Source organism: Nycticebus coucang, chromosome 12 (assembly GCF_027406575.1).
Source record: "Nycticebus coucang isolate mNycCou1 chromosome 12, mNycCou1.pri, whole genome shotgun sequence".
In the NCBI taxonomy this organism is placed as follows: domain Eukaryota; kingdom Metazoa; phylum Chordata; class Mammalia; order Primates; family Lorisidae; genus Nycticebus; species Nycticebus coucang.
The window spans coordinates 106,925,395-106,941,466 of record NC_069791.1 but is presented as its reverse complement, the minus strand read 5'-3'; the positions used below and the strand labels follow the sequence as shown (position 1 = coordinate 106,941,466).

Here is a 16,072-nt window from a genome sequence, read left to right as displayed (position 1 = left end):
TTATGTTGTTCGTGTTTGTTAGGTAAAGTCCAAGTTGTTGTTGAGCCTTTCACCAAGGGCGTGTGCTGTAGACTCTCACGTTGTGCACATTAGGTGAGAGCACAGCAGTCTTCCTCCCTCCTCCCCTTTCCTCTCTCCCTCTTCTCCCCTCACCCCTTGAATTTAATTGTGTTTTTCTCTTCTGGTGTTGTATAGTTGTTTATCTATTGATTTCATACTAGTATTGCATACATTGGATACTTGCTTTTCCACTCTTGTGATACTTTACTAAGAAGAATGTTCTTCAACTCCATCCAGGTAAATACAAAAGATGTAAAGTCTCCATCTTTTTTTGTGACTAGTGTTCCATGGTATACATATACTACAGTATATTAATTCTTTCATGAGTTGATGGGTACCTGAGTGGATTCCACGTCTTGGTGATTGTGAATTGAACAATCGCACTGAACATTCTAAAAGTTCTAAATAAAGTGATCTAAGTAAAAATCATCTAAATAAAATGATTTTATTTCTTCTGGGTAGATACCTAGTAATAGAATTACAGGATCAAATGGAAGGTCTATTTTTAGCTTTTTGAAGATTCTCCACTCTCCTTTTCATAGAGGCTATTTTAATTTGCAATCTCACCAACAGGGTCAAAGTGTTCCCTTCTCTTCACATCCATGCCAGCATCTTCAGATTTGGGACTTTGTGATGTGGGCTATTCTCACTGGGGTTAGGCAATATCTCAGGCTATTTTTGATTTGCATGTCTCCAATGATTAGAAATGTTGAGCATTTTTTCATGTGTTTGTTGGCCATTCATCTGTCTTCTTCAGAGAAGTTTCCATTCATGCCTCTTGGCTACTTATGTTTGCTCTTTTCTCGTTGACTAGATTAAGTTCTCTGTAGACTCTAGTTATCAGCCCTTTCTTAGATTCATAGCATGCAGATACCTTTTTCCATTCTGAAGACTGTCTGTTTGCTTTAGTTGTGGTACCCTTAGTGATACATTAGCTTTTTAGCTCAATCGTGTCCTATTTATTTATTGCTACATGCCAGGACTATTGCTGCAACTGCCAGAGGGGTCTTCTTCATAAAATCTTCCTAGGTTAATACTGTCAAGAGTTTTTCCCACACTTTCTTCTAGAATGTTTATCATTTTGTGTTTTAAATTTAAATCTTTTTTCCAGTGAGGGTCAATTTTTGTAAGTGGTAAGAAATGTGGGTCCAGTTTCAGTCTTTTACACGTGACTAACCAGTTCTCCCAGCACTATTTATTAAATAGGGATTCTTTTCCCCACTGTATGCTTTTGTTTGGTTTATCAAAGATCAGATAGAAGTATGTTCTGATGACAACATGGTTCATCTCTGGATTCTCTATTTATTTATTTATTTTTTATTTTTCATTGTTGGGAATTCGTTGAGGGTACAATAAGCCAGATTACACTGATTGCAATTGTTAGGTAAAGTCCCTCTTGCAATCATGTCTTGCCCCCATAAAGTGTGACACACACCATGGCCCCAACCCCCTCCCTCCGTCCCTCTTTCTGCTTCCCCCCCATAACCTTAATTGTCATTAATTGTCCTCATATCAAAATTGAGTACATAGGATTCATCCTTCTCCATTCTTGTGATGCTTTACTAAGAATAATGTCTTCCACTTCCATCCAGGTTAATACGAAGGATGTAAAGTCTCCATTTTTTTTAATGGCCGAATAGTATTCCATGGTATACATATATCACAGCTTGTTAATCCATTCCTGGGTTGGTGGGCATTTAGGCTGTTTCCACATTTTGGCGATTGTAAATTGAGCTGCAATAAACAGTCTAGTACAAGTGTCCTTATGATAAAAGAATTTCTTTCCTTCTGGGTAGATGCCCAGTAATGGGATTGCAGGATCAAATAGGAGGTCTAGCTTGAGTGCTTTGAGGTTTCTCCATACTTCCTTCCAGAAAGGTTGTACTAGTTTGCAGTCCCACCACCAGTGTAAAAGTGTACCCTTCTCTCCACATCCACGCCAGCATCTGCAGTTTTGAGATTTTGTGATGTGGGCCATTCTCACTGGGGTTAGATGATATCTCAGGGTTGTTTTGATTTGCATTTCTCTAATATATAGAGATGATGAACATTTTTTCATGTGTTTGTTAGCCATTCGTCTGTCATCTTTAGAGAAAGTTCTATTCATGTCTCTTGCCCATTGATATAAGGGATTGTTGGCTTTTTTCATGTGGATTAATTTGAGTTCTGTATAGATCCTAGATATCAAGCTTTTGTCTGGTTGAAAATATGCAAATATCCTTTCCCATTGTGTAGGTTGTCTCTTTGCTTTGGTTATTGTCTCCTTAGCTGTACAGAAGCTTTTCAGTTTAATGAAGTCCCATTTGTTTATTTTTGTTGTTGTTGCAATTGCCATGGCAGTCTTCTTCATGAAGTCTTTCCCCAGGCCAATATAGTCCAGTGTTTTTCCTATGCTTTCTTGGAGGATTTTTATTGTTTCATGCCTTAAATTTAAGTCCTTTATCCATCTTGAATCAATTTTTGTGAGTGGGGAAAGGTGTGGGTCCAGTTTTAGTCTTTTACATGTAGACATCCAGTTCTCCCAACACCATTTATTCAGTAGGCAGTCTTTCCCCCAAGGTATGTTCTTGTTTGGTTTATCGAAGATTAGGTGGTTGTAAGATGGTAGTTTCATTTCTTGGTTTTCAATTCGATTCCAAGTGTCTATGTCTCTGTTTTTGTGCCAGTACCATGCTGTCTTGACCACTATGGCTTTGTAGTACAGACTAAAATCTGGTATGCTGATGCCCCCAGCTTTATTTTTATTACTAAGAACTGCCTTACCTATACGGGGTTTTTTCTGGTTCCATACAAAACGCAGAATCATTTTTTCCAAATCTTGAAAGTACGATGTTGGTATTTTGATAGGAATGGCATTGAATAGGTAGATTGCTTTGGGAAGTATAGACATTTTAACAATGTTGATTCTTCCCATCCATGAGCATGGTATGTTCTTCCATTTGTTAATATCCTCTGCTATTTCCTTTCTGAGGATTTCATAGTTTTCTTTATAGAGGTCCTTCACCTCCTTCGTTAGGTATATTCCTAGGTATTTCATTTTCTTTGAGACTATGATAAAGGGAGTTGTGCCCTTAATTAGCTTCTCATCTTGACTGTTTTTGGTGTTTTTGTGGACATTGATTTTATATCCTGAAACATTACTGTATTTTTTGATGACTTCTAGGAGTCTTGTGGTTGAGTCTTTGGGGTTCTCTAAGTATAAGATCATGTCGTCAGCAAAGAGGGAGAGTTTGACCTCCTCTGCTCCCATTTGGATTCCCTTTATTTCCTTGTCTTGCCTAATTGTATTGGTTAGAACTTCCAGCACTATGTTGAATAGTAAAGGTGACAGAGGACAACCTTGTCTGGTTCCAGTTCTAAGAGGAAAAGCTTTCAGTTTTACTCCATTCAGTGAAATATTGGCTGTGGGTTTGTCATAGATAGGTTCAATCAGTTTTAGAAATGTGCCACCTATGCCTATACTCTTCAGTGTTCTAATTAGAAAAGGATGCTGGATTTTATCAAATGCTTTTTCTGCATCTATTGAGAGGATCATGTCATCTTTATTTTTGCCTCTGTTAATATGGTGGATAATGTTTATGGACTTGCGTATGTTAAACCAGCCTTGCATCCCTGGGATGAAGCCTACTTGATCGTGATGAATGACTTTTTTGATGATAAGCTGTAATCTATTGGCTAGGATTTTGTTGAGAATTTTTGAATCTATATTCATGAGTGAGATTGGTCAGAAATTCTCCTTTTTGGATGGGTCTTTTCCTGGTTTTAGTAACAGGTTGATGTTTGCTTCATAGAATGTGTTGGGGAAGATTCCTTCTTCCTCAATTTTTTGGAATAATTTCTGCAGTACAGGAATAAGCTCTTCCTTGAAGGTTTGATAGAATTCTGGAGTGAAGCCATCTGGACCAGGGCATTTTTTGGTTGGAAGATTTTTTACTGTTTCTTTGATCTCAGTGCTTGAAATTGGTCTGTTCAGAAGCTCTATTTCTTCCTGGCTGAGTCTAGGGAGAGGGTGTGATTCCAGTATTTATCCATTTCCTTCACATTGTCAAATTTCTGGGCATAGAATTTCTGGTAGTATTCAGAGATGATCTCTTGTATCTCTGTGGGATCAGTTGTTATTTCCCCTTTATCATTTCTGATTGAGGTTACTAGAGATTTTACTTTTCTATTCCTCGTTACTCTGGCCAATGGTTTATCTATTTTATTTATTTTTTCAAAAAACCAACTGCTTGTTTCATCAATTTTCTGAATGATTCTTTTGTTTTCAATTTCATTGATCTCTGATTTGATTTTGGATATTTCTTTTCTTCTACTGAGTTTAGGCTTAGATTGTTCTTCTTTTTCCAATTCCATAAGATCTCTTGTGAGATTGTTGATGTGCTCTCTTTCTGTTTTTCGAATGTAGGCATCTAAAGCGATGAATTTTCCTCTCAAAACTGCTTTTGCAGTATCCCACAGGTTTTGGTAGCTTGTGTCTTCATTGTTGTTATGCTCAACGAAGTTAATGATTTCCTGTTTTATTTCTTCCTGCACCCATCTGTTATTCAACAGAAGATTGTTTAATTTCCATGCCTTTGTGTGGGGTCGAGCGTTTTTGTTAGAGTTGAGTTCCACCTTTAGTGCCTTATGGTCTGAGAAGATACAAGGTAAAATTTCAATTCTTTTGATTCTGTTGATATTTGTTTTGTGTCCCAGGATATGATCAATTTTGGAGAATGTTCCATGGGGTGATGAGAAGAATGTAAATTCTTTATCTTTGGGGTGGAGTGTTCTATATGCATCTATCAAGCACAGTTGTTCTAGGGTCTCATTTAAATCTCTTATATCTTTGTTTAATTTCTGTTTAGAGGATCTGTCCAGCTCTGTAAGAGGAGTGTTAAAGTCCCTGCTATTATGGTATTATCAGATATCATATTGCTCAGACTGAGTAAGGTCTGTTTCAAGAATCTGGGAGCATTTAAATTGGGTGCACAGATATTTAGAATTGAAATGTCTTCTTGTTGTATTTTTCCCTTGACCAATATAAAGGGACCATCTTTCTCTTTTTGACTTTAGTTGCTTTAAATCCACATGTATCTGAAAATAAGATTGCAACTCCTCTTTTCTTCTGAATTCCATTTGCCTGAAAAATTGTCTTCCAATCCTTGACTCGGAGCTTTAATTTGTCTTTTGAAGCCAGGTGTGTTTCTTGCAGACAGCAAATGGATGGCTTGTGTTTTTTGATCCAGTCAGCCAATCTATGTCTCTTCAGTGGGGAATTCAAGCCATTAACATTTATTGAGATAATTGATAAGTGTGGTAGTATTCTATTCGTCTTATTTTGTGAGAGTCCATTGCTTAGTTTTATCTTTTGCATCAGTGTGGAGGTTAGGTTCTGTCCTTTAATTTCTGAGATCTTACTTTGCTGCTGATCCATTGTGGTGGTCTTTGTGCAGAACAGGTTGAAGTATTTCCTGTAGAGCTGGTCTTGTTGTGGCGAATTTCCTCAATGTTTGTATATCCATAAATGATTTGATTTCTCCATCAATTTCGAAGCTTAGCTTAGAAGGGTACAGAATTCTGGGCTGGAAATTGTTCTGTTGAAGTAGATTAAAGGTAGATGACCATTGTCTTCTTGCTTGGAAAGTTTCATTAGAGAAGTCTGCGGTCACTCTGATGGATTTGCCCCTGTAGGTCAACTGGTGCTTACTCCTGGCAGCTTGCAGACTGTTTTCTTCTGTCTTGACTTTGGACAGGTGCATCACAATGTGTCTTGGAGAAGCTCGGTTAGAGTTGAGGCGACCTGGGGTCTGATATCCCTCTGAAAGCAGTGTGTCAGAATCTTTGGTGATATTTGGGAAATTTTCTTTTATAATATTCTCTAGTATGGCTTCCATTCCTCTGGGGCATTCTTCTTCCCCTTCTGGAATTCCTATAACTCGTATGTTGGAATGCTTCATAAAGTCTCATAATTCTGACAGTGGACGTTTCTCTCTCTTCTTTTCTTCCTCTTTTACTATCTGAGTTATCTCAAGGACTTTGTCTTCTACCTCTGAAATTCTTTCTTCTGCATGGTCTAACCTGTTGCTGATACTTTCCATTGCATCTTTAAGTTCCCTAATTGACTGTTTCAGTTCCTTCAGCTCTGCTACATCCTTTTTATATTCTTCATATTGTTCATCTCTTATTTGATTCTTTTTTTGGATTTCCTTTTGGTTATTTTCCACTTTATTAGCAGTTTCCTTCATTGTTTCCATCATTTCTTTCATTATTTTCAACATGTGTATTCTAAATTCCCTTTCTGTCATTCCAAACATTTCTTTATAGGTGGAATCATCTGCAGTAGCTACCTCATAGTCCCTTGGTGGGGTTGTTCTGGACTGGTTCTTCATGTTTTCAGGAGTTTTCTGCTGATTCTTAGTCATGAGTGATTTCTTTTATCTGTTTCCTTGCCCTAATTTTCCTTTCACTTCCTCTTGCTCTTTAAGTTCTCGTGCCTGTGGACTAAGGGTTACAGGACCAGAAGGGTGAGAAGGTTGAAGAGCAAAAAAGGGATGAAAGAAAGGCGGACCTAGTGATAAGAAAAACAAGGAAAAATAGAGAAAGGAGAGGGGGTGGGTAAAAGGAATATTGACAAAAAGAAGAGAGGCACAGAAAAAGGGAGACAGAGCAATATAGGTGTACAGTAGGGTACTTTGACACAATAAGAAAAACCCCACCTTCTGGGGGTGCCCCTTTAGGTGGTTCCCTTGAGGTCAGCAGCTCTTTGCTAACCTGATCAGACACAGTACCCCACCTCTACCAAGTAGAGAGGAAAGACAAAAATGCTATAAATCAAACCAAAACAAGCAAACAGAAAACTTTACGGGATAAAATTGGGTGAAAAACCAAATAATAGCGGTAGAAACAGTAGCAAAAATGAAGTTCTAGTTATTGAAAAAGGCAGCAATGGGAAATTATAATTAAACTACAAAAATTGAGAAAGAAAAAGTATCTGTATGGAAAAGGTTGAAATTAAAAAACAAAACAACATCAACAACATCAAAATAAACAAAAAAACAATGAAACCAAAAAAAAAAAAAAAACAACCAAAAACAAAGCAGTATGTATATGTTATTGAATATTGTCTGGGCAACACGTGGTCTTCTGGGGTATGAGATGTTAATCACAGTTCTGATACGACTGGAGGCTGCTGATTTCTCAAACACCCTAAATATAGCAGGTAGACACCCTAAATCTCTCTTCAGCCTACTTAAAAGGCACTTTGAACTTGTAAACTTGCTGAGCAGAAGCTTTCCCAGGAAAGTGCTTGTCACTGGAATCACTGCTGAAGTGGCTATCCACTTACCCAGTGTGCCAAAACTGGTCTCACTCTGCCCCTGAGGGTTAGGGCTGCAAGGCGGCTCAGACCCCACCCTTAGGCTACTTGGTTGCTGGGTTACCAGCTCCCACCCAATTCTAGCTCTGCGACCCTGAGGGCGGAGCTTTCTGGGGCAGATTGCTCACAATTGCTCCCTGTGACCCACAGGCAAACACTATTAGCTCCGTCTGGCTCAGCGGCTCAGACTGGGGCCCTAGACAAAGGCCAAAGTTCTGTGCACTCCTGCTCAGGCTCTCCCCAAGCCAGTTCAACTGAGTGCCAAATCCAAAGACACCAAAACAGTTCACAGGTAAGGCCTTTCTGGTTTGCAGTCTCGCTGCTACTGAACTTACAGTTGCGGGCTGGTTTAGACGGATTGAACACACGCGACCACTTGCTGGTTTTCCACTGTTTTAGTCCTCCTCTTGGGGTCCAGAAGTCTCTCGCTGACTCTCTGTATCCTCACAGGGTTGATGATAGGCAGATCCCACCAGCCAGAGATGCCTGGAGTCCTATCTCCCCAGACTCACGGTGCCCAGATACAAGGAAGCTGTTACTCGGCCGCCATTTTGCTCTGCCTCTGGATTCTCTATTTTGTTCCATAGATCTATATGTCTACTTTCATGCTGGTGCCATCCTCTTTTGATCACTGTAGACTTGCGGTATAACCTAAAGTCTGATAACATGATAGAATTTGCAAAATACAAAGACACAGAAAGAAAAATGGAAAATACTTGTAATCCTTCTATGCATAGGCAAGCTTTGTTTTCCTTTTCTTTTTTCTTGGTCATATTAAATAATGAGTTTTTTTTTTTCCTGTCATTAAACTGTTTTCAAAAACATTACTGTGGTCCATATACAGTCCATAAAACAGATTCTTTGTTCTTTCCCTTTACCCCAGTTTCTTCACCTTGTCCTGGGAGACGTGATTCTCCCCCATACAACACCAGCAGACTCTTCTGTGCTATGATGGTCCAGGGACACACATGGGACTCATTAGGCCAATCTCTCTTTTTGGAATTTCTGGTAGCCTCTTTCTCCTACTTAATTTCATACTTCTTCTCTGTTCTTGGTGTTAGTGGAATAAGAAGCAGGAAAATGCTATGGCTTTAAGATAGCTTTTCTTTCCGAGGAAGGCTTGGAATGCTTCCGTCCACCTCAGTATATTTACTGTTTGTCTGCTGAGTGGCCATCACCATGTTTTCCTAGATATCTTCAGCACCATTACATTTTCCCCAAGCTTCAAGGAGAAGTTGTTCCCTTCGTTACCCTTTCACCCAAGTTCTGAGAGATGAACTCTGCCTTGGTGCCCCATCTGAGTTCAGCCTGACAGCAGGCATGCTGGATTTGAGCAGTGATGAGGGTACAAGTGTTGTAAGGCAGATAGCTGTTACCTGTGATGAAAACACATGGACCAAAAGTTGACAGCATGAACATGTAAGGCAAAGATGAGGGGTCGTCCTCAATGCTTCTTTCTCCTTCACCTTCACATCTAATCTTTCAATAAATTCCTGCTAAATATCTCTTAACTTGGTCCTGTTTGTTGCTGCCTTTTCTCCTCCTTCTGTGGCCACATCCAGGGTCAAAACCATTATCTTTTACCTAGATTATAAGAATGGTACAAATATTACCCTTACATGCACTCCGGTCCCTCTCCAATTCATTGTCTACGTAGCATTCAAGTGACATGCTAAAGCAAAAGTCCGATTATGTAACCGCTTTAGTTAAAATCCCGGATATATCCTCCATTGTTTTATGACAAAGACAAAATTTAACATGGTCTCCAGAGCTCTGTTTGCTCCTGTTCACCATCTCAGCCCCACCTATCTCACATTTCTCTGTCTTCCTCTGCTTCTGTCTCACTGGTCTACATTTAGTCCCTCCTATGAAGGCCACAGGGCCTTTGCACCTTTGCACATGTGTCTTTTTCCTGTGTGTGTCTTTTGTTATGTAGTTAATGCTGACTCATCATTCAGGTCAAGTTGCACTTTTTTCAACCTTGCCCGGCTCCTGTTCCCCATTCATATAGCACATGCTTCTTTTCGGTACCACTTGTCATAGCTCTGTGACTAATCGGCTAGTATGGATTATGTCTATTTTTTTTATTTAGCCCCCCACCAACTAGCTGAGCCCTGGCATGTAGCAAATGCTTAATAAATATCAGTGGATGGGATATAATTTCTTCAAACTTGAATACCATGTGGTTTATGAGCAAACAGTGTCCTTCAGGGAAGCTTGTTCAAGTATAATAGAATATGTGTTCAGATCCTCCTATAAGAACATCATTTGAACAAAGGCCTAGGGCTCTAGAAGCACAAAAAGGTTACATTCCACATGCTAATTACAGTCAACTACAATGCACCATCAATTATCAGTGCTTGCCTGATACTTTTGCAGAGAGAAGTGAAGAAGTGCTGCTTGTGAGGAATGACATAATAGCATAGTAAGCTTGTACTTTGCCAGTGTTACAAAGATGGCGGCATCCACTCATTTGTTTGACCTTCTTAATTCTTCCTTAAAAATTTGTCTTTCTCTCTTCCTCTTTGCAGATTTATGGTCAATGTGACGTGGAATGGCAAAGACTTATCCTTCACTGAAGAAGGGTATCAGGTGCACCCCAGGCTGGTAGTGATTGTACTGAACAAGGACCGAGAATGGGAAAAGGTGAGCATCCTTCTGTGTGCCCCATGTGAGGAGGGAAGTGAGCTTGGGCAACAAAGGGGCTCGAATTGCCTCTTCCACAAAACCTTTCCTGTTGAGATGTCCAGATCCCATCCCATAGCCAAGAACAGATCTGTCTTGGAACAAGGCAGGCTAGATATTGTAAAGTGCAATCAGAATGTTTTCCTTAGATGAACTGTGGTAACTGTGGGCTCTATGTGGATTCTCAAATCCCAGAAGGAAGGGTCTGGACTTGGGGATATTTAAAGACAATGAAGTTTGGTTTGCAGCATTGCAGTACCAAATGTTAACTACTTAGCAATGATCACACCAGTTTGCCCTAACCTCATAATCTTGTACCACATTCACTATTTTGTCATATGGATGATCCCAGTATATTTTCATTCACTTAGCCTTCTACTTTAAATAAGCTAATTTTCAAAACCTAAATGTATCACTTCTGTAAATTGTAGATTGGAGAAAGAAGTTACATTTATTGTAAAGTACATTTTCCAGTGTATATATTTGTGTGTGTCTGTGTATAAACTATTGAAAAATGTAAAAACTCAGTGTGCAAAGGAAAAACATCATCTAACGTATCACACAAGCCGTGACCTGATTTAGAGAGGGGAGACTTGGTGGGGAATTTACAGATGACTTCACACACAGTGGCAATATCTGACCCAGCAGCACTTGCTCCTTCCCCATAATTCAACACTTACATTGGTCTCTATAGTATCACATAAAAGGTGGAATAAAGACAAAGAAGGAAGCCTATATTGTTATTGTGTCTTTTTTGACAAGCAATTCATGACCTCCAAACTTTAACATTTTGAGATTAGCTTCACTTTGAGTATCAAGTGGAGGCTCCGGTGACCCCAGAGGAGAGCAAGATACAGGATGTGGTGTGGGAAACATAATGTAGTTAACTGGAACAAGGATAAAATACATCCAAACAGAAGCATTGACTTCGTGGAGACAATGACAGATTCCTAGAAGGGAATGATGAAGAATAAGTTTAGGAAAATCCTGCCAGATCCAACAGCTTTAGCATGTACATTCCTTCCAGAATACACAAATTCACTAATATATGTGACATTCTGGAGAGTAAAACACGTCTCAATATATTTCAAAGGATTGAAAGAATGCAAAATCCATGCTTTGACCACAACAGTATTAAAATAAAAATTAGTAACAAAAACATATCCAGAAAATCCAGAACTGACAAAGACATGTTAAAATCTCTCCAACTACTATAGTGCAGGAAGATATCACATTTTTCATTTCCATTAGAGTTTTCTTTATAAATTGAGGAGCATTTAGGTAGGGTGCATAAATATCTCTTCATGTTGAGTGTTTCCCGTGACAAATATGTCATGTCCATTCTTGTCTTTCCTCATATTTGTTGGTTTAGATTCTATTGTTTCTGGAAATAAAATCACAACCCCTGCTTTTTTCTGATTTCCATTTGCCAATATTAAGATGTCCATCCCTTCACCCTGAGTCTTTTTTTATTTTTTGAGGTAAGATGAGTCTCATGTAGGCAACACATACCTGGCCTGTGTTTTTGTATCCAGTCAGCCAACCTGTGCCTCGTTAGAGGACAATTTAAGCCATTCACATTAATTGAGAGAATTGATAAGTATGGAAGAAAATCCCTAAATGTTCGGGAAATTACAGCATATTTCTAAATAACATACAGATCAAAAAAAGAAGTCAGAAATACATTAGAAAATATTTTGAACAGAATGATAATGAAAATGTAACATGTCAAAATTTGAAGAATAAAATTGAAGGCTTACTAAGAGGGAAATTCATAGCTTTATTTTTAAAAAAGGGAAAGGGTAAAGCCAATGATTTAAGCTTTTAAATTAAGAAGGTAGAAAGAGTAGCAAAGTAAACCCAAATGAAGTAGAAGGTAAAAAATGATAAATATAAGAGTAAAAATCAACAAAGAAGAAACAAGCTATACAAAAAAATCAACAAAGCCAAAAGCTAGTTCTTGGAAATGCTTAATAAAATTCATAAGTCCTAGCAATAATTATCACACAAAAGTGAGAAAACACAAATAACCAATATTAAAAATGCAAAAGGGAATAACATCACAGGCATTATAGATCCTACAGGCATTAAATGATAAAAAAAGAATATTATGAAAAATTTATGCCAAAAAATTAGACAACATTTATCAAATGGGTAAATTCCTTGAAGAAACACAATTTTCCAAAAGTGACATAAAAAGAAATTGACAATCTGAATAGCTTAATGTTTGACAAAACATCGAGAGTACACCTAAAAACATACTCATTTAAAAATAGACAAAACAAAACAAAATTCCTGGTCAAAATGGCTTCATTATATATTCTATCAGACATTTAAAAGAGAAATAACACCAATCTACACAAAGTTTTCCAAGATGTTACTAATCATAATTCAACAATACATCTTAAAAAAGATAAGTGGAGTTTATCTTAAGAAAACAAAATTGATTTAACATTAAAAAAATAAATCAATGCGATTTACCATATTAACAGAATAATGGAGAAAATTATATGCTCATCTCAATAGGTGCAGAAAAAATATTTGACAAAACCCAGTATTTATTGATGATAAAGAATGTAGATTCCTCAACCTGATAAAAAGTATCTATGAAAACTCTATAACTGATATCTTTTTTAATGATGATATAATGAAAACAGACTTATAAATGTAATTCAAGTGATTTTTGATGAATGATTGCAACAACATGAAAAAAGAAAGTCTTTTCAATAAATAGGATTAGATCAACTGGATATCCACATAGGGAAAAAATAAACCTTGACAAATAAACCTATATAAAAAATTACTTGAAATAAATTGCAGACTTAAACATAAAAGCTAAAACTACTACATAAATTTCTAGAAGAAAATATAGGAAAATATTTTTGTTATCTGAGAGGGCCCTAGATTTCTTAAACAGAATGTAAAAAATATTATGCCAATGGTAGAAATAATACACTTTATAAACTCCACTCCATTAAAATTAAAAATTTTTGCTCATAAAAAAATGTTGCTCATGTAATCACATTATTATAATAGAAAGTGAAAAAGGCAAAACACATTGGGAGAAAAATTAACAATCTATATATATTATTATACAAAGAACTTACTCAGACTATGTCAAAAAACCTCCTAAATATCAGTCACTGAGAGAGAAAAAACCAAAAGTGGGAAATTGACTTCACAAAATTATTAAGCAGATGGCCAATAAATACAGGAAAACATGCTTAACATCGTTGGCCATCAGGAACATGCAAATTAAATCCCCAATAAAATACCTTATGTCCATAACAATATAAAAACATTAACAATACAAAGTGCTGGTGAGGATGTGGGGCAACCAAATCTCTTATCCCACTGCTGGTGGAGATATAAAATTCAATTGTGAAAAACCATTCGGCAGTTTTGTATAAGGTTAATCATACAAAAAAGTTGTGATCCAGCAATTTGGGACCCCTATTGATCCCAAAGAAATGTAAACATATAATTGCCAAAGTAATATTTGTACAGGAGAATATTCATCACAACTTTATTCATAATACCAAAACATTAGAAACAGCTCAAATGTCCATCAACAATGAAATGGATAAATAAATTATGGTATATTCATAAAATATGAACATGAATGCTACTCATTAATGAACTACTAATATGAACAATGTGGTTGAATTTCAAAACACATAAGATGATACTGTGCGATTCTCTTTACATGAAGTTCAGTAAGAGGCAAAACTTGCCTTTGGGGCTGGACGCCAGAATGGTGGTTGCTTTCGTGGGGGAGTACAATTGACGGGAAAGAGTCACAGGAAGTTTTATAGCCTGATGGCAACATTTCCTACCCCAAGCTCTTGTCTAAATGCAGCAAATCATGATACAGGATCTATTTATTTTATTCATTTCATTGTACTCAATTAAAAAAAGAAATCCTTCAAATTGGAATACCCAATGCAATTAACTAATGATTTTGGCTAAATCTTCATATTTAATCTCAGATATGAATACTAATTATAGCAACAATAGCCATTGTTTATTGACCATCTATTTTTCCTTTAGGGGACAGACCAATGCCCTGACTTCATGCTTTGTTTATTCACTTATTTATTCAGCAGATATCTATCTGTTCAGTGCCTACTATGTACCAGGCACTGTTCTTAATGCTTGGAATCTAAGAATTGAATAAGGAAGGAAGAAAATAATTTCTATATGCAAGGAACTCAGATTCTAGTGTATATGGGAGAGATGGGCTAGGCTGGGATTCTATAGACAGAATTCTGTTACGCTCCAAGAGAGGGTTAACTTCTAGGTAACTGTCCCCAGTTTTTACCTCTGTTCTCTCTGATCCATCCTGTACTCCCCACCAAACAAGTAGTTCACAACTCCATTGAATGTATGGGTTACTTTACGCATCTTCGAATATTATATATATAATGAACATATATACAAATTTATTGAACATATGTATATATAATGTCTATAATATTTTCTTATATTCTTATCTTCTTTTATCCATCCTTCAAGTCCTGGTCTTTCTTTTCTCTTACAACTGCAAAAGCAAAACTTAAGTCATATTTTTCTCATGACTGATAGGAGAAGCAGAGAATTTGGGCTTTTCTGCCCTATTGAGTTTCGGGATTTTCAACCTTTTAATGTTGCACAATCTGAGGATCACTTTCAAAGCTGTAAAACCTTTCTCCTTGGTTGGATTTAACCAGTCTTGGGTCAGGCTTGGCTCAGAGCTTTGAATTTCCCCTGCTGCCTTTGGATCTGGCTCATGCAGAGAGCTGGTTTACCAGGAGGCCACTGCAGCGCAGGTGATAGCACTGAATACCAGGAGGCTGTTCTGGATACACTCCATTTCCAGATACAGAAAATGCCTTTTAATATTTTGTGGTTCTTTCTTCAAATTCCTGTTGAAACACGGCGATTTCCCATAAAAGGCAGCTTGGGGAATTGCTGCTGTATTGGGCTTAGAATGCACAAATGCTTCCTGTAGCTCTTCTATTTTCTTGGCACTCAGGGGACCCAGCGCTTCAGAAATAACTCCTTGTGCTTCTGTCTCGAAGAAAGAGGAAGCCAGTGGAGCAGGTAAATATCAGTCATGTTATCCTCGGAGCTGCCCCCCAGCACTCCACGTGGGCACGGCGGGTCAGCAGAGGGCAAGGACTGCTGAGGGAGCTGTTATTCTGGGACACAGAGAAGATTTCTTTTCATCTCCGAGGTCACCCAGTGGCGTCACTGGAAGCAACAGCGTGTAATGAGAGTGTCTTGGAAAACATGACAAGTCCTTAGAGGGATACTTGCTTTTTGCTGAGCCTTTGTGTGCGGCCGGCGTGGGTGACACCAGCACCGGGCACTGTGCCCTCCTGTGTGCTGCATATACACAACTCGGAACCGAGCAGGCTTTCCTTTGCAAATCAGAAACTCCAAGCCTTTGTCTCTCTCTCTTTTATTTCAGTGCTTTTGTTCTGCCTTGGAGTTTGATGGGTCCAAAGCTTTCCAGAGATGCTCAGAAACAATATCCTGGACACAAACCAATTAGCAATCGAGGCCAGCACAACCAATGTTTCCTCTGTCCCCACTCTTGGGCCAGCAGTCCACCAGACACCAGGGCTGCTGCAAGGCTGCAGCGGAAACCATCCCTCTCCTACAGCTCATAACCCAGTCAACCCTGGCTGCAACGCCATGGATGTTCTGTTGGCTACATCCACAGGGCATAGGGGAGAGAGGGTTGAACTCGTCTTGGTCACTTATGGAAGGTATTTATGAAGGTGGGGACATTAGAGCTGGGCCTTGAGTGATAAATTGGAATTTTCCAGGCTGAACTACTTTTTTACTATTAAAAACTAGCTGAAATTAAATAAAAATGCTTCAAGGATAACTCTACTTAACATTTTAGGGTTTCAATAGTTTTAAAATGAAAATATTTATGTGTATATGCACACACCTATATAAACATAAAGATTAACTTTTTCA

At 38.0% G+C, this 16,072-nt stretch overlaps 1 protein-coding gene across 1 annotated transcript in view; it reads left to right on the top strand.

The window, feature by feature from the left end:
- GRIN2A (glutamate ionotropic receptor NMDA type subunit 2A) overlaps positions 1 to 16,072 on the top strand; it is a 446,701-nt gene that overhangs the window by 307,894 nt on the left and 122,735 nt on the right. Inside the window, exon 5 of the mRNA XM_053556038.1 lies at positions 9,949 to 10,063. Coding sequence (XP_053412013.1) covers positions 9,949 to 10,063 — 115 coding nt within the window. The remainder of the gene's footprint in view (positions 1 to 9,948; positions 10,064 to 16,072) is intronic.